A 24,086-nucleotide genomic window follows, 5' to 3' on the forward strand; every position below is an offset into this window, starting at 1 on the left:
GGTAAAACACTCATGACCATTCTGGTGTCAAATCCAGGGTACGTTTTCTCACCGTCTTACAGACCCTGCTCATCGGACCCTGCTTAACACGCTTTATTTCCTGGGCCATAGCACACCACTCGGGTACTTTTCTCCCCGCCTACTCATTGCTTTGCGGCTTGCTAACGTTCAGTGTCTCCCACACCCACTGCTCTCACCACCCTGTCATATTGTGTGTGAGTCTATTCTTTCCCTGGTGGCTCAGATGGTAAAGCGTCTGCCTGCAATGCAGGAGACCCGGGTTCGATCCCTGGGTTGGGAAGATCCCCTTTAGAAGGAAATGGCAACCCACTCCAGTACTCTTGCCTAGAAAATCCCATGGACATAGGAGCCTGGTTAGCTACAGTCCATGGGGTCGCAAAGAGTCGGACGCCACTGAGCGACTTCACTAAAAGTTTGGTGTCACCCACACCCACTGCTCTCACCACCCTATCATATTCCGTGTGAGTCCATTCTTTCCCCCTGCTCCTTTTTTCTTTCAAAACGTGAGTAACTTCAAGTTGTCTCGGTCACAGGTGACAGTGCTGCCAATCAGGCTCTTCAGCCCAGTACTTGCTCTTGACGCAGCTGTGTTGCCTGGCCCCTTGATCATACATCATCACTAAATCAGTGACATCCCCCCAACCCAGGCGTCTTCCCTCTGTAGTTCCTATTAGTACACAGCGTCACCATCAGTCAGCTGAGAGACCTGGGGCACTTGCTCCCTGCACATCCCATACGGTCAGCAAGCTCTAGTCCATTTCCTGCTCTCTCTTTCCAGGTGTCGCTCTTTCTCTGACACTCCCATCACTTACTGCTGCTAAGGGGCATCCTTGCCTTGATGAGCAAGCTGCTCTGTCTTCCTTTCAACCCATTAGAGCCAGAGGGAGTTTCCTAAAACAAAATCTGAGAACACCCGTCTGCTTAAAACCCACACACACTCCTCAGCCTGTTTAGTTCACAAGCTATTTAGAATCAGGCTGGCTCCTTGTCCCCTTCTTCAGCCTTGTCCCCTGCTACCCCTGTGCACCTTTGGCCCTTGCCACACCACGCTGGGTGCTGGCACCTGTGGTTCTGGGTTTTCAGATGATTCTATTTGCCTTTTTCCCGTTGCTAATTCCTTCTTGTGCTAGAAGACCCATATCCAACTCGGCTGTTTCAAAAAGCTTTATTTGAATGTCTGTTTCCTCCATGGACCACATTGAATGTCTCTAGGTAACTCTGCTGTCATTCAACTATTTAGTTTTCCTGCTTTTAAAAGCTGGTGCAGAGTAAGTGCACAAAAAAATGTTCCTCTGACGAATAAATCCTACCCAGAACCTTTACTGTGTGCTTCTGATAACCCCGGGTTTTGCCTTTAAGGAAGAACCTTATACAGAGATAACTTGACTAGATTACATTCGTATCAGTTTAAGAGCTTTTTGCTTCCCTGGTGGCTCAGAGGTAAAGCCTCTGCCTCCAATGTGGGAGACCTAGGTTTGATTCGTGGGTCAGGAAGATCCCCTGGAGAAGGGAATGGCAACCCACTCCAGTACTCTTGCCTGGAAAATTCTGTGGGCTACAATACATGGGGTCGCAGAGCCGGACACGACTGAGCGACTTCACTTTCACTTTCTGATAACCCCACACTTTTGTGAAGGGGGAGAGAGTGAGGGGTCGCTTCATGAGCCTATTGCATCAACTGGAATCTCTCTAACCTCAGAATGTCCTTCAATTCTTTCCCCAAACTTTAAAGACCGGAGGCAAGAGAACAGGAGCAGGAGGAAAAGAGCTGTCTCTCTCGGCTGAGGTGAAAGGTGGTTTGGGACCAGCCCAGACCCCAGCCTTTCAGCTCAGGAGTCACAAAAAGGGCGGAAACAGTTTCTATAGCGACGGGAGCAGGGTGTGGCCCTCCACCGGCGCTCACAGTTATGGGTCCGAACCGGCAGCTCCCGCAGTCTGCGCAAGCCCGATGCAGCTCCTCCCGCCTCCCACCCACACCGGCACCAGGTAAGGGGCGGGACGGGGCGGGGGGGACACGTGGGGGCCATGGGGGCGGAAGGTGGGGCGCGCGAGAGTGACAGGATGCAGGAAAAGAGAAGGGCTGCGGGTCGGAGGAGAAAAAGGCAGGTGTGAATGCGGGGAGGAGGCAGGTACTATTTCCGATTTTGCTCCGAGTCCAGCTGCATCCTCAGAACCCAACATCCGTGTATTTAGGATTAGTTTTATTTTCAGATCATAATATCAAAGTATGGCCCCATTATCTCCTTGATGACAAAGTACTCAAATGATAGGCATGTCTCTAAGAAGCATGGATCATCATTGCTGAGTGTAGTACCTACACATAACCCTTCTCCGACATGTATTTCCTATTTTTTTTTTTTTTTTTACTTTTTATTTTGTATTGGGGGCTTCCCTGGTAGCTCAGCCAGTAAAGAATCTGCCTGCAATGCAGGAGACCCAAGTTTGATCCTGGGGTTGGGAAGATCCCCTGGAAAAGGGGTAGGCTACCCACTCCAGTATTCCTGGGTTTCCCTGGTGGCTCAGTTGGTAAAGAATCCGCCTGCAGTGTGGGAGACCTGGGTATAGCCAGCTAACAAACAATGCTGTGATAGTTCCAGGTGAACAGGGAAGGGACCCAGCCATACATACACATGGATCCATTCTCCCCCCAAACTCCCGTCCCATCCAGGCTGCCACATAACACTGAGCAGAGTTCTCTGTGCTATACAGTAGATCCTTGTTGGTTATCCATTTTAAATTTAGCTGTGTGTACCTCTGACATGTATTTCTTAAGCTAAAAACCTTAAATGTGCACTATTTTAATTGCTTCCTTATAGAATTACTAACTTTTGTATAATGCTCTTTGAAAGTCTCACTAACTGCTCCTAAAAGATTTGGGTGTGAGGAGAGTAGAATTTTTATTTCTATTTTCTTGTTGAGAAAAGCTAAGTGACTTGCCCAAGGCTTCCTGATTATCAACTGCTTTCTTCCGATTGGAGCTTCTCCCCTTGGCCCTGGTGTGTAGCTTTATAAATCTGCACCCCCACAGCCCTAGGCAATGTGTTATACTTTTCCATTAAGATAATGTTGCATCACTGGCTTGGACTGAGTGCAGGATGGGGAGAGGTGGGTTTTAGAGAACTCATAAGACCTACTGGACATGCTTCCAGCCCTGACCCCAACAACTTGGGGCCCAGAGCTTTCTTCTCCCATTCTTTTCTTTTTTTAAAAAAAACTTCAGTGGCGTATAGTTGCTTTACAGAGTCGCATTACTTTCTGCCGTGCTGCAAAGTGAGTCAGCCACATGTACACATATATTCCCTCTCCCTTGGGTTTCCTTCTAATTTAGGTCACCACAGAGCCCTGAGTAGAGTTCCCTGTGCTACACAGTAGGTTCTCGTTAGTTACCTGTTAAAACCAATGGTGTACACGTGTCCATCCCAATCTCCCAACTCATCCCACCCTTCTCTTCTCCCCTGGTATCCATGTTTGTTCTCTACATCTGCATCTCTATTTCTGCTTTGCAGTTAGGTTCATCTGTACCATTTTCCTCAATTCCACATATATGTTACTATACAATATTTGTTTTTCTCTTTCTGACTTACTTCACTGTGTGACAGTCTCCAGGTCTGCTCATGTTTCTGCAAATGGCACCGTTTCATTCCTTTTCGTGGCTGAGTAATATTCCGCTCTCTATATGTGCCACGTCTTCTTTATCTGTTCATCTGTTGGTGGACATTTAGGTTGGTTCCATGTCTTGGCTACTGTAAATAGCACTGCAGTGAATGATCATTGGGGGCATCTATCTTTTGGAATTATGGTTTTCAATAGGCAAATGCCCAGGAGTGGGATTGCTGGATCATATGGTAGTTCTGTTTTTAGTTTTTTAAGGAACCTTCACAGTGTTCTCCATAGTGGCTGCATCAATTTACATTCCCCCCAAAAATGTAGGAGGGTTGCTTCTTCTTCACACCCTTTCCAGCCTTTATTGTTTGTAGATTTTCCCCCCCAGTTTTATTTATTTATTTATTTTTTTACTTTACAATATTGTATTGGTTTGCCATACATTGATATGAATCTGCCATGGATGTACATGTGCTCCCCATCCTGATCCCCCCTCCCATCTCCCTCCCCATCCCATCCCTCTGGGTCATCCCAGTGCACCAGCCCTGAGCACCCTGTATCATGCATCGATTTTTGATGATGTCCATTCTGATCAGGGTGAGGTGATATCTCATTTTAGTTTTGATTTGCATTTCTCTAATAATTAGCAGTACTGAGCATTTTTTCGTGTGTCTCTTGGCCATCTGTATGTCTTATTTTGGAGAAATGTGTATTTAGGTCTTCCACTCATTTTTGATTGGGTGCTTTGTTTATTTGATACTGAGCTGTGTGAACTGCTCCCTTTCTTGTCTTCACTGCACATCTCACCTGACTTGGTCATAAAAAGTGGGTCCATGACCCCACGGCTCATGTCCAGGGATCTCTGGCTGATACCCACCTCTTCTGAGCAGCCCACGTGCTTGCCGTTCATTCCAAGCCACACTGTCCTATTAGTGGACACCTGCCACTCAGGGGTGATTCCCAGGCTTAACGAAGTTTTTTCTTAGAAGGAGATGAACAGTGCAAAATTTGGAATTTTTTAAAGTCTGTAGTTAACTTGTGATATTGGAAATGTTCTATCAGTCAATTCAGGGCTTAAGTAACCTGTGGCACCTCTGACCTGTTTTGGATGACTGATGATCAACAATGTTATTAACTCAGGTTTCACTGTTCAGGCTTAAATGGAGACTTGGCCAAAGTGTGAGGCTGTTTAAACAGGAAGTTCAGACTACAAAAGAACAATGGAAGTGTCCTCAGTCACTGGTCTTGCTTGAGGGATTTAATTGTCTACATGTAGGTACATAAAACCTAGGCGTTCTAAGGAATTCTCCAAACATGGACTCTGCCAAATTGGTTCTGAGACTTAAGTCTGTTAGTTCCCTTCTCTGTTTTGGACTTTATCAAAGAGAATGATGATAAATGTGAAGGGATTCTGGTATGCCAGCCACTTTCCAACTGCTATTGTTGTCAGCACCTGAACTGTAATGCACACTTCTCAGCGTGTGGAGAACTAGTGCTGACCACAGACCCAACATGAATGTGTTGTAACAGCTGAAAAGAACCAATACTGGTTTTGTCTGCTTTAATTGAAGATCAGTGACCATGTTGATACATGGCATAAACCAGCACAATGTTGTAAAATGATTGTCCCCCAATTAAAAGGAAAAATGAAAAAATCAGTGACCAGGTGAGGGATGCAAAATTCTTGATGCCTAACAGAGTGTTGATTAGAAGAGAATCTTAATTCCAGCAAAGTGTAGTAATTCCAGCAAACCTCCTTTTTAAGGGAGGTCATTTTTAGTCCAGGCTTTCTCCATCCTGCCTGGATGCTCTATCAAATGAGGAGGGATTTGATATAAAAGCACAGATGCCTGAAGATGAGCAGGTGCTGGGGAAGCAAAAAGCCACTCTTTTGAATATTTAAGAGCTCTTGAGTAGAAGAGGGGGTGAGTGTGCTCTTTGTAGCTCTGCAGAGGAGAACAGGTGTCAGCAGAGAAGAACAGGCGTCAGCAGAAAACAGGTGTCAGTGGAGGAGAACAGGTGTCACTGGAGGAGAACAGGTGTCAGTGGAGGAGAACAGGTGTCAGCAGAGAACAGGTGTCAGAGGAGGAGAACAGGTATCAGTGGAGGAGAACAGATGTCAGTGGAGGAGAACAGCTGTCAGAGGAGGAGAACAGGTATCAGTGGAGGAGAACAGGTGTCAGTGGAGGAGAACAGCTGTCAGAGGAGGAGAACAGGTATCAGTGGAGGAGAACAGGTGTCAGTGGAGGAGAACAGGTGTCAGCAGAGAACAGGTGTCAGCAAAGGAGAACAGGTATCAGTGGAGGAGAACAGATGTCAGTGGAGAACAGCTGTCAGAGGAGGAGAACAGGTATCAGTGGAGGAGAACAGGTGTCAGCAGAGAACAGGTGTCAGAGGAGGAGAACAGGTGTCAGAGGAGGAGAACAGATGTCAGTGGAGGAGAACAGCTGTCAGAGGAGGAGAACAGGTATCAGTGGAGGAGAACAGGTGTCAGTGGAGGATTACAGCTGTCAGAGGAGGAGAACAGGTATCAGTGGAGGAGAACAGGTGTCAGTGGAGGAGAACAGGTGTCAGTGGAGAACAGCTGTCAGAGGAGGAGAACAGGTATCAGTGGAGGAGAACAGGTGTCAGTGGAGGAGAACAGGTGTCAGCAGAGAACAGGTGTCAGAGGAGGAGAACAGGTGTCAGTGGAGGAGAACAGCTGTCAGTGGAGGAGAACAGCTGTCAGAGGAGGAGAACAGGTATCAGTGGAGGAGAACAGGTGTCAGTGGAGGAGAACAGGTGTCAGCAGAGAACAGGTGTCAGAGGAGGAGAACAGGTGTCAGAGGAGGAGAACAGGTGTCAGCGGAGGAGAACAGATGTCAGTGGAGGAGAACAGCTGTCAGAGGAGGAGAACAGCTGTCAGAGGAGGAGAACAGGTATCAGTGGAGGAGAACAGATGTCAGTGGAGGAGAACAGGTGTCAGAGGAGGAGAACAGGTGTCAGAGGAGGAGAACAGATGTCAGTGGAGGAGAACAGCTGTCAGAGGAGGAGAACAGGTGTCAGCAGAGAACAGGTGTCAGAGGAGGAGAACAGGTGTCAGAGGAGAACAGCTGTCAGAAGAGGAGAACAGGTATCAGTGGAGGAGAACAGATGTCAGTGGAGGAGAACAGCTGTCAGAGGAGAACAGGTGTCAGAGGAGAACAGGTGTCAGAGGAGGAGAACAGGTGTCAGTGGAGGAGAACAGGTGTCAGTGGAGGAGAACAGCTGTCAGAGGAGGAGAACAGGTATCAGTGGAGGAGAACAGGTGTCAGTGGAGGAGAACAGGTGTCAGTGGAGGAGAACAGCTGTCAGAGGAGGAGAACAGGTGTCAGAGGAGAACAGGTGTCAGAGGAGGAGAACAGGTGTCAGTGGAGGAGAACAGGTGTCAGCGGAGAACAGATGTCAGTGGAGGAGAACAGCTGTCAGAGGAGGAGAACAGCTGTCAGAGGAGGAGAACAGGTGTCAGCAGAGGAGAACAGATGTCAGTGGAGGAGAACAGCTGTCAGAGGAGGAGAACAGGTATCAGTGGAGGGGAACAGATGTCAGTGGAGGAGAACAGCTGTCAGAGGAGGAGAACAGGTGTCAGAGGAGGAGAACAGGTATCAGCGGAGGAGAACAGGTGTCAGTGGAGGAGAACAGATGTCAGTGGAGGAGAACAGCTGTCAGAGGAGGAGAACACATATCAGTGGAGGAAAACAGATGTCAGTGTAGAACAGGTGTCAGCAGAGAACTGGTGTCAGCAGAGGAGAACAGGTATCAGTGGAGGAGAACAGGTATCTGCCGAGGAGAACAGGTGTCAGCAGAGGAGAATAAGTATCAGTGGAGGGGAACAGGTGTCAGTGGAGGAGAACCATGTCAGCTGAGAACAGATGTCAGTGGAGGAGAACAGGTGTCAGCCGAGGGGAACAGGTGTCAGCGGAGGAGAACAGGTGTCAGTGGAGGAGAACAGGTGTCAGTAGAGAACAGGTGTTAGCGGAGGACAACAGGTGTCATTAGAGAACAGGTGTCAGTGGAGAACAGGTGTCAGCAGAGAACAGGTATCTGCAGAGGAGAAAAGGTGTCAGCGGAGGATGCTGTTCAAGATCATTTTCTCCAATCGACATTGATGTAGGTCCAACCGTGTGAAGGTTAACAGCTGGATGTGAAATGGGTTGCCTGGGAAAACAGTGAGTTCTGTCTCAGAAATATTCAAGCAGAGATGAGCAGTTGCTTGGAATCCTCTTGAGAAGGTTATTCACACCAGCGGTGGGATGAGGTGGGGAGATAGCGTCTAAAAATTCTTCCAGCTCTTAAGCATCTGTAAATCTGTGAGCCGTGGAAAGTATCAGGGAGAACTGCATAGAGTCTGAGGAGTTCTCTTTGGCAGAAGAGGTGTGTTAAATACACCATCTCCTGTTCATAGAACTGTAAGGGGGGGTCCCTACAAGTTGTATCTTGCCACAATCTCTGCCCTGAATGTGGTCCCTGAGCATAAAGATCTACTGCAGTAGAAATCCTGAAATTACAACAGATGAATCTCAAAAGACACATTTCCTTTCTGGGCTCTGAAGTTCGGTCTAGATAGATAATGGCTTCCCTGGTGGCTCAGTGGTAAACAACCTGCCCTGTTCTATCTACATTCAGGTCCTAAGCCCCCAAAAACTAACAGTGCCTCCTGAAATAAAGAAAGTCCCCTTGTCATCTTCTGCGTTGTGGATCGCTTCTGTTCTTCAGTTTGTTCATCTTCCTCTTGTCTATGTCCTTCTCTGGGCCTCCAATTCCATCAGGTCTTCATTAGTAAGGCTCTCATGTCACATAGCAATAGTCCTGTAAGGTAAAGTACGCAAAAGCACACCCAAATAGAGAGGATGCATGCGTGTGATAGTGGACACCAGACACATGAACTAGCTTCCGTGATTGGACTTGCAAACGCACGTTTGCATCTTTGAAAATTCGAAACTTGAAGGTTTGCGTGTAGGGGACTTGCTGTGTTTAACTTCTAATACCAGTTTATCTTTTTCTCTCCTTCTGCAGGACTGAAATGGATGCTAAAAAGCCAAGGAAAGGCAGTTTGACATCCTTCCCGATTTTGAAAGCAACAAAGAAACAAAATCTCACCTCTGTGAAGGTAAGGACCTTTGCATTTCATTTGGGAGAACAGAGGTTTTGTTGTGAAGTTTTGGGGACTCAGGACCCAATGGGACTGTTGTGCCTGCGCATCTCTGGTGACAGGGGGAGGGGAAGGGGCAGAGCCAGGTCTGGGTGGGCCAGAGGGAAAACAAGCTGGATGGCCAGGATGTGGTTTCTTGAACTTGAAGATGTCAAGATCATAATCTAACAGGTGACCTGCCTGTGAGGAGGCCTGGGTCAATGTCGCTTCTGCAGCACCTTTTATTCTGCTCTGTATGTTGCCGTAGTTAAGTCACTAAGTCGTGTCTGATTCTTTGCAACCCCATGGACTGCAGCCCTGCCCTGTTTATCTGGGCTCAATACTGGAAGTGTCCTGATTTCGATCAAATAGCCAAGCACATTTTCAGAAAAGGTCTGTTTCTGTTTTTCCTAGCATGGTCATGCTGTTTTTTGTTTTACCCTGCCTCGAAAACTAGCAAAATGCCACGGCACTAATACTGTGATGCGGTGACACTGTGACTACCCTCTGTAAGGTCAACTTCTAAATCAGGTGTATTTTCTAATCTATCGCCTTCAGTATGGATTGTATCACTTACTCACAAGGTCATATTGTCTGGGATCTTTGTTCTGAAAAATTCGCAGCAGACTTTATCCCAGAGCGTTCTGGTGTGACTTCCTGAGTCCTGCCTGCATCACTGCGGGGGAGGAGTGAGTCCAGCAGCTGCCCAAGGCCCAGTGAGAACTCTCCTCCATAGGTCACTCACTGCCTCCTTCTTACTTTTAGGCCGCCTCCTCCAAGCAGTTTTCCAGATTTAACCCTGGCCTTCCCCCCTTGGGATTATACTTCATAAAATTATACCCTAATGGAAAATCCATTGTTCCCCATCCCTACCCCTGCTATTATCATGTACAACAAAAAACATCTTGCAGTTTATACATTTGCAAAAGATTGATGAATACCGAAAACATCTCCTTTGATAAAACACAAATTAATATAACATATTTGAAATAGTAAATCTACAGCAAATATGACAAGATAAGAAAGGTAACATTCTGTTCGCATTTTTAAAATGTGCAAACAGAATGATCTTGGTCGTGATTTTCCTTTGGCAAAATCATCGTGAGTTTTGCAGTTTACATTTTTTGTTTTAGCTGCTTGACTATTTAGCTTGTTGAGTGTTCAGATAGCTCCCACAGAAATCTTAGTGGCCAGTGCTGTTATTGTCTCCATTTTACAGATAGGGAAACTATTCAGGTGAAGTTAACTAGGTCATGGCCATAAACAAGTGGAAGATAGAATTCAAACCCATATTCTTAACAAGTCTATCCCATGCCTCTTTGATGAGTAATGGCAATTCTGTTAGATGTTTCTTCACATATTTATTTAAATTAATTTTAAGGAAAGAAAATTCTGCTGCAGTTACAGTCAAAAAATAAAATAAAAAATCACATTCAAGATAAACTCACGTATGTTGTCACTTGTTAAGTCACAAATTGACAGCATCATTTAAAAATAGTGTTTAAATTGATAACTTATAAGGGTAGCCTAACAACGGATGCAAACAAGCATTGAAAAGACTTACATATTTACATAAATAATAATTTATATTTATTTCATGATATTTAATATTATGTTATAAAGGTAGCATTATAATAATTTAATATGTAAGTATTTTTAAGTGTGGATCTTGATAATATTTCAGTCAAGAAAGTTTTTTAAAACGTGGCTTTTAAAATTGATTTCAGACAGTGTGGGGGGGGATAAATCAGGAGCTTGGGATTAATTACAGACACTGCTGTATATAAGATAGATAACCAAAAAGGACCTACTGTATAGCACAGGGAACTCTACTCAATATTCTGTGATAACGTATATGAGAAAAGAATGTATGTAAAAAGAACCTGAGAAAGAATGAATATATGTATATGTATAAATGTAAGTTTACATATAATATGTAATATATGTATAACTGAATCACTTGGCTGTACATCTGAAACTAACACACTATAAATCAACTATAATCCAATAATTTTTTTTAGAAAATTGATTTCAACTGTCTTTGAGAAATGGGTGATGCTCTAGGTAGTAATCAGTTCAGTTCAGTTGCTCAGTTGTGTCCGACTCTGCGACCCCATGGACTGTAGCACGCCAGGCCTCCCTGTCCATCACCGACTCTTGGAGTTTACTCAAACTCATGTCCATTCCTTTCAAAGAAAGCAGCCTCGCAGCCACTGCTGGGACCAGGGCAGATTCAGAACTCGGGGCTCTCAGGTGGGGCCGTCCCAGGGGACTTACCTGGGAGAGGCATGGGCAAGGGAGCTCTGCCAACTTCAATTTCCCAGACAATTGACTGGGTGCCACGGAGTATCTCAGCACGTGCGGAGCCTTGGGAGAGCAGGTACCCATTCTGTTACTTCTCTTCTACCCTTGGGCTGCCCCTCTAGCTCAGTGGTAAAGTACCCACTTGCAATGCAGGGGATGCAGGAGACGTGAGTTCCATCCCTGGGTCAGGAAGATCCCTTGGAGGAGGGCATGGAAACCCACTCTTGCCTAGAAAACCCCATGGACATAGGAATCTGGTGGGCTACACCCCCTGGGGTCACAGAGTTGGACATGACTAAGTGACGAACACTTTCACTTTCACCATTACTTATGGAGTGAACTCAAATTTATGGAGTGAACTGATTTTTCTATGGGGTGAACTTTAAATATAACCATAAGGAGCCAATCTAGAGTTGATGGTTCCATGAAACATCAGCGCATCACACAGTATAATATCTGCGTTTGGGTGGACTTGGGGTTCTGAAGTACAGTGCTTACCTGCTGTTTCCCGTTTTCTCCTAGAACCCCCCTCTTCCTCCTGAGATCTACTTAGTAAGTACCAGTTCTCTAGTTCTGCATTCCCAGGATGCTCTCAATCTGGGGAGAAAGGAGGACAGATTGGAGTTTACTTTCCACTGCTGTGACAAGGACGTGGGGCAAGCAGGCATGGGGGTCTGTCTCTGAGTACCAGAATTAGTCAGAGCAAGTAGATAATTACTGTTGAATACTTCTTCAGGCCATGAAAATTAGCCTTCATCTGCTTGACGTTGGAGGTGGGATGAGTTGATGTTAGAAGTACAGCCCCAACCCCATATGTGTTTCCATATTTGCTCTTCTCAACAACATTGAGAGAGTCGGCACCCCTATTTTACAGAGGAGGAAACAGAACTAAAGGGATTAAGCAAGTTGCCTAATAAAGTAATTCTGCTAATAAAGGCTGAAATCAGAATTCAGATTTTATTCTGTAATTCATTCATGCTTTTTTAAAAATGGTTTTTTATTATTAAATGTTGAGTATATATAAAAGAATATTTAGGGATTTCCCTGGCGGTCCAGCAGTTGAAACTTCACCTTCCAATACAGGGGGTGCAGGTATGATCCCTTGTCAGAGAGCCAAGATCCCAGCATGCCTTGTGGCTCAAAAAGCAAAACAACACAAAACAAAACATAAAACAAAAACAACATGGTAACAGATTCAATAAAGACCTTAAAAATGGCCCACATCAAAAAAATTTTTAAAAATTAAAAAAAAAGAATTTCTAAGTATATGTGTCAGGTATAAAGGATAGTGTATAGTAGGCACTCTTGCATGTTTCCAATGCACAATTTAAGAAAGATGGCCCCTGTGTGTACCTCCCCATCGTATTTCACCTTGTTCATGGACTCTCCATGATAACCACTCTTTTGAGGTTTATATTTATCACTCTATTACTTTTCTAAAACTCTGAACCATGTATTGTTTAATTTTGCATGCTTTTGTATGTCTTGAATCATACTGCTCAGTTTTCTCTGAAAGCATGCTTTGTAGCTCCGTACTAGCAAACACTGGACAGCACTTGACTGGTTTCACTTGGAGTGATCAGGTCTTCACACTGATTGGCCAGTGCCTGTGCCTGCCCTTTAGATACGTGAATATTGTTCTTGGGAACCTGTTTATGAATCAGTTTCACTGCCATATTCAGTGGTATGGGTGTATTGCACTTCCTATCAGTTTTGATGGGTGAGTGTTTTTTTCCTAATGTTTTTGCCATTAAAAACACTGCATGCCTCCTGGTGCATACGTGCAGGGGTTTCTAGAGCGTGCATTTAGGAGGGGTTTGCTGGGAACCAGGGGTTTCTAGAGCATGCATTTAGGAGGGGTTTGCTGGGAACCAGGGGTTTCTAGAGCGTGCATTTAGGAGGGGTTTGCTGGGAACCAGGGGTTTCTAGAGCGTGCATTTAGGAGGGGTTTGCTGGGTACCAGGGTATGTGAATGCCTTGCGTTGCCAGATGACACCAGCGTTTTCTAAAGCATCAGCATGAGTGTACCTGGCCTCCTGCAGGACGTATACGTTCCTGCTGGTACACACCCTTTTATTCCTTGATACAGTGTGGCTTCTTAGTTTGCCAGCTTAGAACACGTGACAATATTTTCTTCTATTTTAATTTGCATTTTGGTGATTATCATGAGATTGAACCTCTCTCTCTTCACGTGCTTACTGGCCACTGGTGTTTCTTCTTCTGTGGAGTGCCTGGCTGTGCCTGCTTTTGCTTAAATTTCTCTTTTGTGTTGTCTTTTTCTTACTGATTTGTAGAATATTTATATATAAAATGTGAATAAAATAGAAATAAAATATACATACATTTATTTAATACATAAAAACTATTTAAAGTATTTACTAATCCTTTGCCAGTTATCATCAGTTCAGTTGCTCAGTCGTTTCCGACTCTGTGATCCCATGGGCTGCAGCACGCCAGGCTTCCCTGTCCATCACCAGCTCCCAGAGCTTGCTCACATTCATCTCCATTGAGTCAGTGATGCCATCCAACCATCTCATCCTCTGCCATCCCCTTCTCCTCCTGCCTTCAATCTTTCCCAGCATCAGGGGCTTTTCCAATGAGTCAGTTATTCGCATCAGGTGACCAAAGTATTGGAGCTTCAGCTTCAGCATCAGTCCTTTCAGTGAATATTCAGGACTGGTCTCCTTTAGGATGGACTGGTTTGAATTCCTTGAAGTCCAAGGGACTCTCAAGAGTCTTCTCCAACATCACAGTTCAAAAGCATCAGTTCTTCAGCACTCAGCTTTCTTTATAGTCCAACCCTCACATCCATACATGACTACTGGAAAAACCATAGCTTTGACTAGATGGACCTTTGTTGGCAAAGTAATATCTCTGCTTTTTAATATGCTGTCTAGGTTGGTCATAGTTTTTCTTCCAAGGAGCAAGTGTCTTTTGAGTTAATGGCTGCAGTGATTTTGCATCTGCATCTGCTGTGATTTTGGAGCCCCCCAAATAAAGTCTGCCACTGTTTCCACTGTTTCCCCATCTGTTTGCCATGAAGTGATGGGATCAGATGCCATGATCTTAGTTTTCTGAATGTTGAGTTTTAAGCCAGTTTTCACTCTCCTCTTTCACGTTCATCAAGAGGCTCTTCAGTTCTTCTTCACTTTCTGCCATAAGGGTGGTGTCATCTGCATATCTGAGGTTACTGATGTTTCTCCCAGCAATTGATTCCAGCTTGTGCTTCATCCAGCCTGGCATTTCACATGATGTACTCTGCATATAGGTTAAATAAGCAGGGTGACAATATACAGCCTTGATGTACTCCTTTCCCGATTTGGAACCAGTCTGTTGTTCCATGTCCAGTTCTAACTGTTGCTTCTTGACCTGCATACAGATTTCTCAAGAGGCAGGTAAGGTGGTCTGGTATTCCCGTCTCTTTCAGAGTTTTCCACAGTTTATTGTGATCCACACAGTCAAAGGCTTTGGCATAGTCAATAAAGCAGAAATAGATGTTTTTCTGGAACTCTCTTGCTTTTTCGATTGATCCAACAGATGTTGGCAATTTGATCTCTGGTACCTCTGCCTCTTCTAAATCCAGCTTGAACATATGGAAGTTCACAGTTCATGCACTGTTGAAGTCTGGCTTGGAGAATTTTGAGCATTACTTTGCTAGTGTGTGAGATGAGTGCAATTGTGCAGTAGTTTGAACAGTTTTATGTGCAGCCAATACCTGGAGTAGGAAATGGCAACCGACTCCAGTATTCTTGCCTGGAGAACTCCATGGCCAGAGGAGCCTGGTGGGCTACAGTCCCTGGGGTCATAAGGAGTCAGACATGACTGAGCAACTCAGCACAGCACATGGGTACTCAGCAAACATTGTTTGCCTTCACCTAGCATGCTGCTGCCACTGCTGCTACTAAGTCGCTTCAGTCGTGTCCGACTCTTCACAAGCCCATGGACTGCAGCCCACCAGGCTCCCCCCGTCCATGGGATTTTCCAGGCAAGAGTACTGGAGTGGGGTGCCATTGCCTTCTCTGTCACCTAGCATAATGCCCTCCAAATCCATTCATGTTGCTCAAGTGGCAAAATGTTATTCTTTTTAAATGGCTGGGTAGTATTCCACTGCTTGTATTTGCCGCCTCTTCTTAATCCATTTATCTCTTGATAGGCACTTTGGTTGTTTCCATGTCTTGGCTATTGTGAGTAACATTGCTATGAACACTGGGGTGCGTGTATCTTTTTGAATTAGTGTTTTTGTTATTTTGGATATATACCCAGGAGTGGAATTGCTGGGTCATATGTTAGTTCTGTTTTTAGCTTTTTGAGAAGTCTCTGAACTGTTTTCCACGTTGGCTGCACCGATTTACCAATAGTGGTATTTTTAAATTATAAAAGCAGCCCGTGTTCATATAAAACATTTGGGAAATAAGGGAGTCTCAAAGTTGAGTTTTGGCTGTTGAGCAGGTCTCCTAGAGCTTTGATGACATAAAAGGAGGTCCTGAAAACTGCCTGATGGCCTTCTCCAAGGCCCCATCTTTTTAATCTTCCACCCCCTACCCCCCAGAGGCTTTCTCCAGCCACCTGCCAGAGCCCAGGTCTCAGACAACACAGGAATCCTCTCCAATGCCATGTACCCTTTGAATAAAATCTTTTTTACGCTGTGGATTCCTAATCTGGACTCAGAGCTCAGGACTATTAAAGAGACTCCTGTTATATTGGCTCAGAGATCAGTGAGGGGCCACAGAATAATGCATTAAGCTCATAGTCTTAAAGGAAAGTTTCTATTTGCCCTGGTGTTTGCTCTTCTTTCCACCTCCTGGGGATGCTGCGGTACAATGAGGGTTGTCATGGGCGATGGGTGCCTCTTGAGGAAACTGCCAGAGACAAACAAGCAGGAAGTTCATACACTTGTGCAACCTGAGCGGGTGCAGGTGTACAAAGATGCTAGCAGTCCTCAGGATGGTCAGGCCTGGAGCAGCTGGAACCCGAGATGGATGGCATCTGTGACCTGCCTCCTCTGTTTACCTGGCTTGTCTTGCAAATATCATTTTTTATGTGTGGTGTACTGTGACAAAGATTGAGAAGTCCTGTTCCATGCAGCGGTTCTGAGTCTTGGTTCCACCAAAAGATGAAGGATTCCTTTAGGACACACTCCCAGCGGTCACTTGAATGAATCTTACAGACAGATTGGAACTTTGGAGGTTATGCCTCCCCACCCACCTCCGAGTCAGTGCAGATTTCTCACAAATGCTCAGCAGGTGAACTCTGTCCTTCCAGTGATGGGGTGTTCACTGGCTCCTAAGCTCTAGATTTTACAAAATCCTTCCTCTTTTGTCCCAGAAACTACTTCCCTCTATATTCCACACATTGACCTGACTCTGTCCTGTGGATCACATGTAACAAGCTTTTATTGTGTCCTAAAGTAACAGTCCTCCTGATATTATCCCTCCCCTCAGAGATTTTGGGTGTTTTATTAACAGTCTTTTTAAAGAGCAGTTTTACATTTTCTGAAAAATTAAGCATACAGTACAGAGTTCCCCTATGCCACTCCATACCCCATGTCTGGTTTCCTCTATTATTATCTTATATTCTTATAGTACATAGTCACAACAGGGAGCCAATATTAATACATTATTAACAAAACTCCATACTTGGGGCAGAATTCCTTGTTTCTTTTACCTAACGTCCTTGGTCTGTTGCAGGATCCCACCCAGGATATCACATTACTTTAGTTCTGTCTCCTTAAGATAATGATCAAGTGTCTTAACTTGGCTATTCAGTGCCTTCCACAGTCCACAGTCCAACCTCTGCTCCAACTTAACCAGCGTGAGCCGTGAAGACCCTCAGAGCATGCCCAGATACTGTTTTTTTTCACCCAATGAGCTTGTTCCATACCCTCCCTCCCAATGAAGGCTCAGGTCAAGCCACACCCCTTCCGAGAGCCACCCCCTGGATGGACATCTTCCTGGATGGACTGCATTCACAGTGGTCACTTGCTGCTTTGTTGGCACTCACTGCCCATGCTTTTTGTTTGGTATTTAGTTTTGGTTATGTTTTGAAATGTACTTTAAAATATAATTTTATTCATTTGTTTTTATCTGCGCTGGGTCTTCACTGCTGCACGGGCTTGTCTCTAGCTGCGGTGGGTGGGCTTCTCATTGCAGTGGCTTCTCTTGTGGCAGAGCACGGGCTCTAGGGCACTCAGGCTTCAGCAGCTGCAGTCCCCAGGCTCTGAGCACAGGTCAATAGTTGTGGTGCTCGGGCTTAGTTGCTCCGAGGCATGTGGGATCTTCTTGGATCAGGGATCGAACGTGTGTCTCCTGGGATGGCAAGCAGATTCTTTACCGCTGAGCCACCAGGAAAGCCCTTGTAGTGTTCTTTTAATTTGTCCAGTCTTCTCCCCAGCTCATCCTCAAAGCCAACTTGTCACCATTGTTGATGACTAATCCCCACAAAGTTATTTGGTAAGAAGTTGGGACTCAGATTTGCAACTGCAGTTTTTGCTCAGATAGCATCATTGTCCATCCAGTAGACAACCAAATCCTGAATCTGGTACATGTTAGCATTAAATTAGCTTTGTCTGAGGCCATGGTCCATGCTTTATGTAGCCACTCTCCTTTAGACCACATCCCTCTTCTGGGAAATCAAGATGGACTCTTCTAAATAGTCCCATTAGGGACTTCCCTGGTGGTCCAGGAGTTGAACTCTGAACTCCCAATGCAAGATGCATGGATTCCATCCTTGGTCAGGAAACCAAGATCCTGAATGCTGCACAGTGTGGCAAAAAGATAATAATAATAAATTAAGTTGGGGACTTCTCTGATGGTCCAGTGGTTAAGACTCTGCACTTCCAATGCAGGCAGAGGTTCAATGTCCAGATGAGGAACTAAGATCCCACATGCCGTGCATCGTGGCCAAATTTTTTTTTTAAAGTAGTCCCCATCATGACAAGTCTGTGGAGGGCTTAGCTGTGCTGGGTGATATTAAGTTGAAGTAGCATACCCAGTTTCTATTTCATTGTGGCCCGGATACCAAGTTTTATGGATGTGGGTCTGGCACAGGCTGTGTCTCAGTTTTGGACAATTGTTATTCCCTAAGAAAGAGCCGGAAACAGAACCCGTGGGCTCAAAGAGCAGAACCTAGATTGTGTCTTTGCTAAACTTGAGTCATTTTGGTGCCACCATCATGCTTTTTGCCGTATCTACATAGTCCTCACACTCTCTTTCACTTAAATTTTAGTTCCATCCTATATAATAACAACCACCAAATTACAGGTTTAATGTGCTAGTTATCGTTTTTTAAATGAATATTAAAGTAAATGCATAACCTTTAGGTAACTGTGATCTGTTATGTTGGGCTTCCCTGGTGGCTCAGTGGTAAAAGAATCTCCTTGCCAATGCAGAAGACATGGGTTGAATCCCTGAGTCAGGAAGATCCCCTGGAGAAGGAAATGGCAATCCACTCCAGTATTCTTTTTTTTTTTGCCAATTATAAAGCAATTATATTTCCTATTTTATTTATTTGTCTATTTTTAATCTTATTTAAATTATTTATTTATTTTACTTTACAACATTGTATTGGTTTTGCCATACATTGATTTGGATCCGCCATGGGTGTACATGTGTTCCCCATCCTGAACCCCCCTCCAAACTCCCTCCCCATCCCATCCCTCTGGGTCACCCCAGTGCACCAGCCCTGAGCATCCTGTATCACGCATCGAACCTGGACTGGCGATTCGTCTCACATATGATAATTACATGTTTCAATGCCATTCTCCCATATCATCCCGCCCTTGCCCTCTCCCACAGAGTCCACAGCAGAGCCTAGTGGGCTACAGTTCATGGGGTCACAGGGTCGGACACGACTTAATAACTAAAAAAACAAAAATTTGTTATGTCACACACCTGCACTGTGAGCTTACTGCCCTTTCATGGGTCACAGCTCTGCTTATTTGGTCTTTCCCACCCCACCTCTTTCTAGAGGTGAAGTACACTCTGATCAGGTCATTGGTGTCTAGACTGGGCTCCTATATTCTGGTAGGTTCTGCTAAGGTACCTTCAGAGCCATTCTGAGGTGGAAAGAGGTTCTGGGCAAGATAATAGACATTTTCTTCTCTTTAGAAAGAGCAGCTCTGCTTTCATGTCCTCCCAAGTCCAAGGCACTGGTTAAGGTTTTATTTTAAGAAAAGATTCTGTGAAATTTTTTTTAAGTGTGAAAACTCTTGGGCAAGTCAATCCAGGATAAGCACTGGTAGAAAGATCATTTGTTTGGGTATTTGTTCATTCATTCATTCATTCTGTTCTTTGAGCCTCTGTCTGCTCTTCCTAGCTTGGGGGTCAGGAGAGCTGGCTTTGTGTGTATCCCACTTGATGCAATGAAGCAAAATAAGCATTGGGCACCTACGATGACACTAAGTCACGTGTTATTCCAATTCTGTCTCACTGGGTCCAGGTTGAGAGTAAGCCTTTGCTTCAAATCCAGAAACCACCTACCAAGGTCAAGAACTTCAGGATGACCCAATTCTTGAATAAGGTAGGAAGTGATGCTTCAGGGCTTTTCCCAGCAGAGGATGAGGGGAGGTGGGTGGCGGGGGATGGTCTTTAACAGGCATTTTTGGATCAACTCAGCATAACATGATGAACACGCTCTACCCGCATCACCACACCCCATCTCTGCCCAATTTTAAATGTTGCTTCACTGATAGACTGTGCGTGCATGCTCAGTCACCTCAGTTGTATCCGACTCTTTGCAACGCCATGGACTGTAGCCCGCCAGGTCCTCTGTCCGTGGGATTCTCCATACAGGAAGACTGGAGTAGGTTACCATGCCCTCCTCCAGGGGATCTTCCCAACCTAGGGATTGAACCTGCATCTCATGTCTCCTCTGTTGGCAGGCAGTTTCTTTACCACTAGCACCACCTGGGAAGCGCCAACATCAGACTACCTCTCTCCCAGTCAATCCGTCAATGTGGGGGAGAGCAGGGATCCAGGTCAAGTCAGTAGTGTAAAGGAGCTGGAAGACTTCCTTGGTGGTCCCGTGGCTAAGACTCTGAGCTTTCAATATAGGAGACCCAGGTTTGATCTCTGGTCAGGGAACTAAGATCCCACATGCTGCCTGGCATGGCCATAAGAAGTATATATATTTGTTAGAGGAGTTGGGCACTTGTACTGCCCCAAGGAAGGTTTGCACTGTACAGCAGGAAGATCTTCCCCTGGTCAGGGTGGTGAGATGTTGGCATGATAATAATAATGGCTAACGCGTCTGTAATATTCTACATAGATTGTTTGGTTTACCTCACAAAAGCCTTGTGAGGTAAGTCCCAGTTTTATCCCCATGGCAGTGCTGAAATAATTGAAGCTTACAGAAGGGGTCAGTGTGACTATCCAAGGTCTGCAGCTAGAAGGTGTAGGAGCAGGGATTTGAACCCAGAACCCATCTGCGGGACCACTCCACTTTTCTCTCCAAGAACTTCAGAGGCAGATTTTGCCCTGGATTTGGCTCGTCCTTGCTCTGGGGAGGGTGCTTGGCACACTGGGTCCCCCAAGGTGTCTGTAACTTACCAGCTTCTCCTGTAGAGCACTAACACCAGCTTCACTTCGCTGCCTTTCGTGGACACCAAGGGGAAGAAGACCATGGTGAACTTCCCACACATCAGCAGTAAACTCCCACTAAAGCAGCCCTCGCTGTATCAGGTGAGTCGGGAGCAGTGGGTGTGACCTGGGGCAGGCAGGTGAAAGACCTTTCTGCTTTCAGTCCGAGTTCAGAGAGGTCTAGGATGGAGGGAAAAGACCATCTTGAGCTGAAGAGTCGGGTGCTGGTCCTGTCCACCTTCTTTACAATGAATGTGCTCAGTCGTGTCTGACGCTTTGTGACCCCGTGGACTGTACTCCGCCAGGCTCCTCTGTTCATGGGATTCTTCAGGCAGGAATACTTGAGTTGGTTGCCATGCCCTCCTCCAGGTGATCTTCTTGACCCAGGGATCGAACCCCCCTCTCCTGAGTTTCCTGCATTGCAGCCAGATTCTTTACCACTGTGCCACCTAGGAAACTCCCATACTACACTTGATCTTAGCCAAAAGGCTGAGAAGTGATGAATGTGATGTTTATGATGAATGTAAACTTGAACAGTAAGTCACTGACTTTCTGTATTAAACAGACTCATGGTAGGACTGTTATGAGGATTCACTGAAAAGTGAAGTGTCAAGTGTATTAATGGTAGAAGCATGTATAAACAGTACAAAATGTTGGTTTTCCTTCCGTGTCCCCTAATTGTTTTGTGTAAGGACCAAATGAGATCACGTGAGAAAGTGCCAAGTTAAAGAGCTGTTATATGCACCGATGTTCAACTGTTTGTGCCCTTGGGCAGGTCACTCTGTCTAGTTAGGAACTGGCCTTTTCCAGGTCAGTAGGAAAGAACCATTCCCATCCTTCCTGCAGGAAGATGTCCCTGGGGTGGTCCACTGCAAACTGTAATGTACAGGAGTTTCATGAAGAATATGGAGAGTCAGATGGATCCTTCTTTTGAGAGAAAGAGTGTGAAAACCTACTGTCTTTTCTTTATAATTCATTAATTCTTTAGTCGCACTGGATTTTCAACGCTGTGCAGGGTTTTTTCAGCTGTGGCCAGCAGGGGCTACTCTTCCTAGTGATGCTCCGTCTTCTTGTGGTGGCTTCTTTTGTAGTGGGGCACAGGCTCTGACTGCACTGGCTTCAGCAGTTGTGGCTCCAGGGCTATAGGGCACAGGCTCTGCAGCATGTGGGATCTTCCCAGACTAGAGATCGAACCCTCATCCCCTGCGTTGGCAGGCAGATTCTTAACCACTGGACCACCAGGCAAGTTCCCCTACTGTCTTGCAATGACCATTTTTCTCCCTGGAGAGAAAAAGCAGAGTCTGGCTGGTTAGGGCTCTTCTTGGTCAGACCCATGGTTTAGGACACCCAGAAGTGGCCCCCGAGAGGCCTTGATTGCGAGTGTCTTTGCCTGAACAGGAGAATCAAGCTCACCGTCAGAAGTCTTCTGAGCTCAAGCCTTCTGAGACGGTCTTCCCTTCGAATGTGAAAACCCAAGACACCAAAGCAGAGGAGAAGCCGCCAAAGAAGCCCAAACACAAGGTGCCTCTGACAGCGGCAGGTGTGGCTTTGGGGCAGCGGCGGGGTGGGTGTGGGGCGGTTTTGAGGTCCATCAGCGCCTCGTCACTTACTGTGATGGTACTGGGTTGGCCAAAGAGTTTGTTCGGGTTTTCCTCTACGAGGTTATGGAAAAACAGCAATTTTTTTGCCAAATGAATACGTCAGGGCAGTCCGAGCAAGGGTTGGAAAAGAATTCCCAGACACAGAACATTTCAGAAGGGGGTGAGTTTATTAAGAACAAAGAGCAGAGGTAATGTGGGCGCTTCACCTATAGGCCTGGTCTCCCATATGTCTTCATTTCCTCCTCAAGTTCCTTCTCTGACTCTTCAGCAGTTTGTCAAAGAATGTGATGTCCCCCCCACCTCATCCCTTGTCCTGGTTCACCTGCTCTTAACACTGTTTCTCTCTCTCTCTTTTTTAATATGACACAATTTAATGCCACCAAATTGCTTTAATATGAAATATTCATATATTTTTTTTCTTCCAAACATTCTGTAATTACACATTTGATTTTTCTTGATCCAAGATTTAGGAGAGAGAGTTTGTTTCCAAGTGGCTGTAATTTTGTGTTGCTTTGTATCATTGTAGTTGATACTTCAGCTGTTGTTGGTTTTACCTAATATCTGCTTTGGGATCAGTTGGCATATGGAATCTGAATTCTGTGACCAGGGATTGAACCCCATCCCCCCTGCAGTGGAAGCATGCCAGGGAAGTCCCTCACCATCTCTCTTAAAACTTGAATCCCACCCCGCCTGCCCCGGACCAGATACCAGCCCCCGATGCAATGGCAATGTGGCCAGTATAGCAGACAATACACAATACACATCCTTTGCCAGGCTGAGACCTCCTGGCTTTCTGCACATTTGAGAGGGAAGACCTCCTGGACTTGAAAGTCGGATTTATGCCACCTGCCTGCTCCTTAGAGGGCATCGTAGTTTGCGAACTCTCTCAGGATAGACTTGGTGTAGCCCAATGCCAGACGAACTTGGGTGATTTCTGCCTTAACTGTTCTGCCTTAACTGACACTATGCTGACTCCTGAAATGTTCTACCCAAGCTGCTGCACCCATAGCTCTTTGGGGACTAAATCTCCCCTTGGCTTCCTTATTTGTGTAAGTCTTTATTGAATGTGTGACCATATTGCTTCTGTTTTATGTTCTGGGGTTTTTTGGCCGTGAGGCATGTGGGATCTTAGCTGCCTGATCAGGGATAGAACCTGCACCCCCAGCACTGGAAGGCAAGGTCTTAACGGCTGGACCACCAAGGAAATCCCCCTCCCCACCCTTCTGGTGTTTTCCTCCCGGTTGGTTGAAATCATTACCACACTTCGACACATCCATCCTTGTTCCACTTGGATCCTGTGAGATCCAGGATGTACGGTCCTTCATGAGGTTCTTAGCCACCTTGTTGAGGAAAGAGCCACCTGGCTCATGAATAGGAAAGGATGCTCTGGTCTATACCTGGGTACATCCTCACATCACGACACCTTAACTAACATCTGCAGTATTTTTCACACAGAGGCCCTAAAGTTTTTTAAGAAGCAGCTGTCTTCTTACGAGCAAAGTGAGATCCTGGGCTACACAGAGCTGTGGTTCCTGGGTCTGGAAGCCGAGAAGCTCCACATGGCTCCGGAAAAATTCAGCAAGACAAGTTTCGATGATGAACATGGCTCCTACATGAAGGTGATGGGGCAGGGGATTGTGGAAACTGGCTTTGGGGTTTGGGGCTTCGGGACAAGAGATAGTCTGGAAAGATAGAGAGCGTGGGGTATATTATAACATTTGGTGCCGATGTATCTGGAACTCTGGGCGTCCTGAAGGATTCTATTTGGTGCTAAATCAAAGAAATACTCGGTATTAAAATGGGGAAACACATGCAATTAGTACACAAAGCACT

The 24,086-nt window shown here is 45.6% G+C and overlaps 1 protein-coding gene and 1 non-coding gene across 2 annotated transcripts in view; both read left to right on the top strand.

Moving 5' to 3' along the window:
• The first annotated feature begins 229 nt into the window (after nt 1–229).
• TRNAC-GCA lies at nt 230–301 on the top strand. The gene has a single exon. It is a non-coding gene; the product is annotated as a tRNA-Cys (tRNA).
• A 1,668-nt stretch (nt 302–1,969) lies between these two features.
• Nucleotides 1,970–24,086, top strand: part of DYRK4 (dual specificity tyrosine phosphorylation regulated kinase 4) — a 44,235-nt gene continuing 22,118 nt past the window's right edge. The window contains exons 1-6 of the mRNA XM_043880791.1: nt 1,970–2,007; nt 8,659–8,752; nt 19,514–19,594; nt 20,638–20,754; nt 22,051–22,192; nt 23,709–23,872. Coding sequence (XP_043736726.1) covers nt 1,970–2,007; nt 8,659–8,752; nt 19,514–19,594; nt 20,638–20,754; nt 22,051–22,192; nt 23,709–23,872 — 636 coding nt within the window. The remainder of the gene's footprint in view (nt 2,008–8,658; nt 8,753–19,513; nt 19,595–20,637; nt 20,755–22,050; nt 22,193–23,708; nt 23,873–24,086) is intronic.

This window comes from Cervus elaphus, chromosome 22 (genome assembly GCF_910594005.1).
Source record: "Cervus elaphus chromosome 22, mCerEla1.1, whole genome shotgun sequence".
NCBI classification, from domain to species: domain Eukaryota; kingdom Metazoa; phylum Chordata; class Mammalia; order Artiodactyla; family Cervidae; genus Cervus; species Cervus elaphus.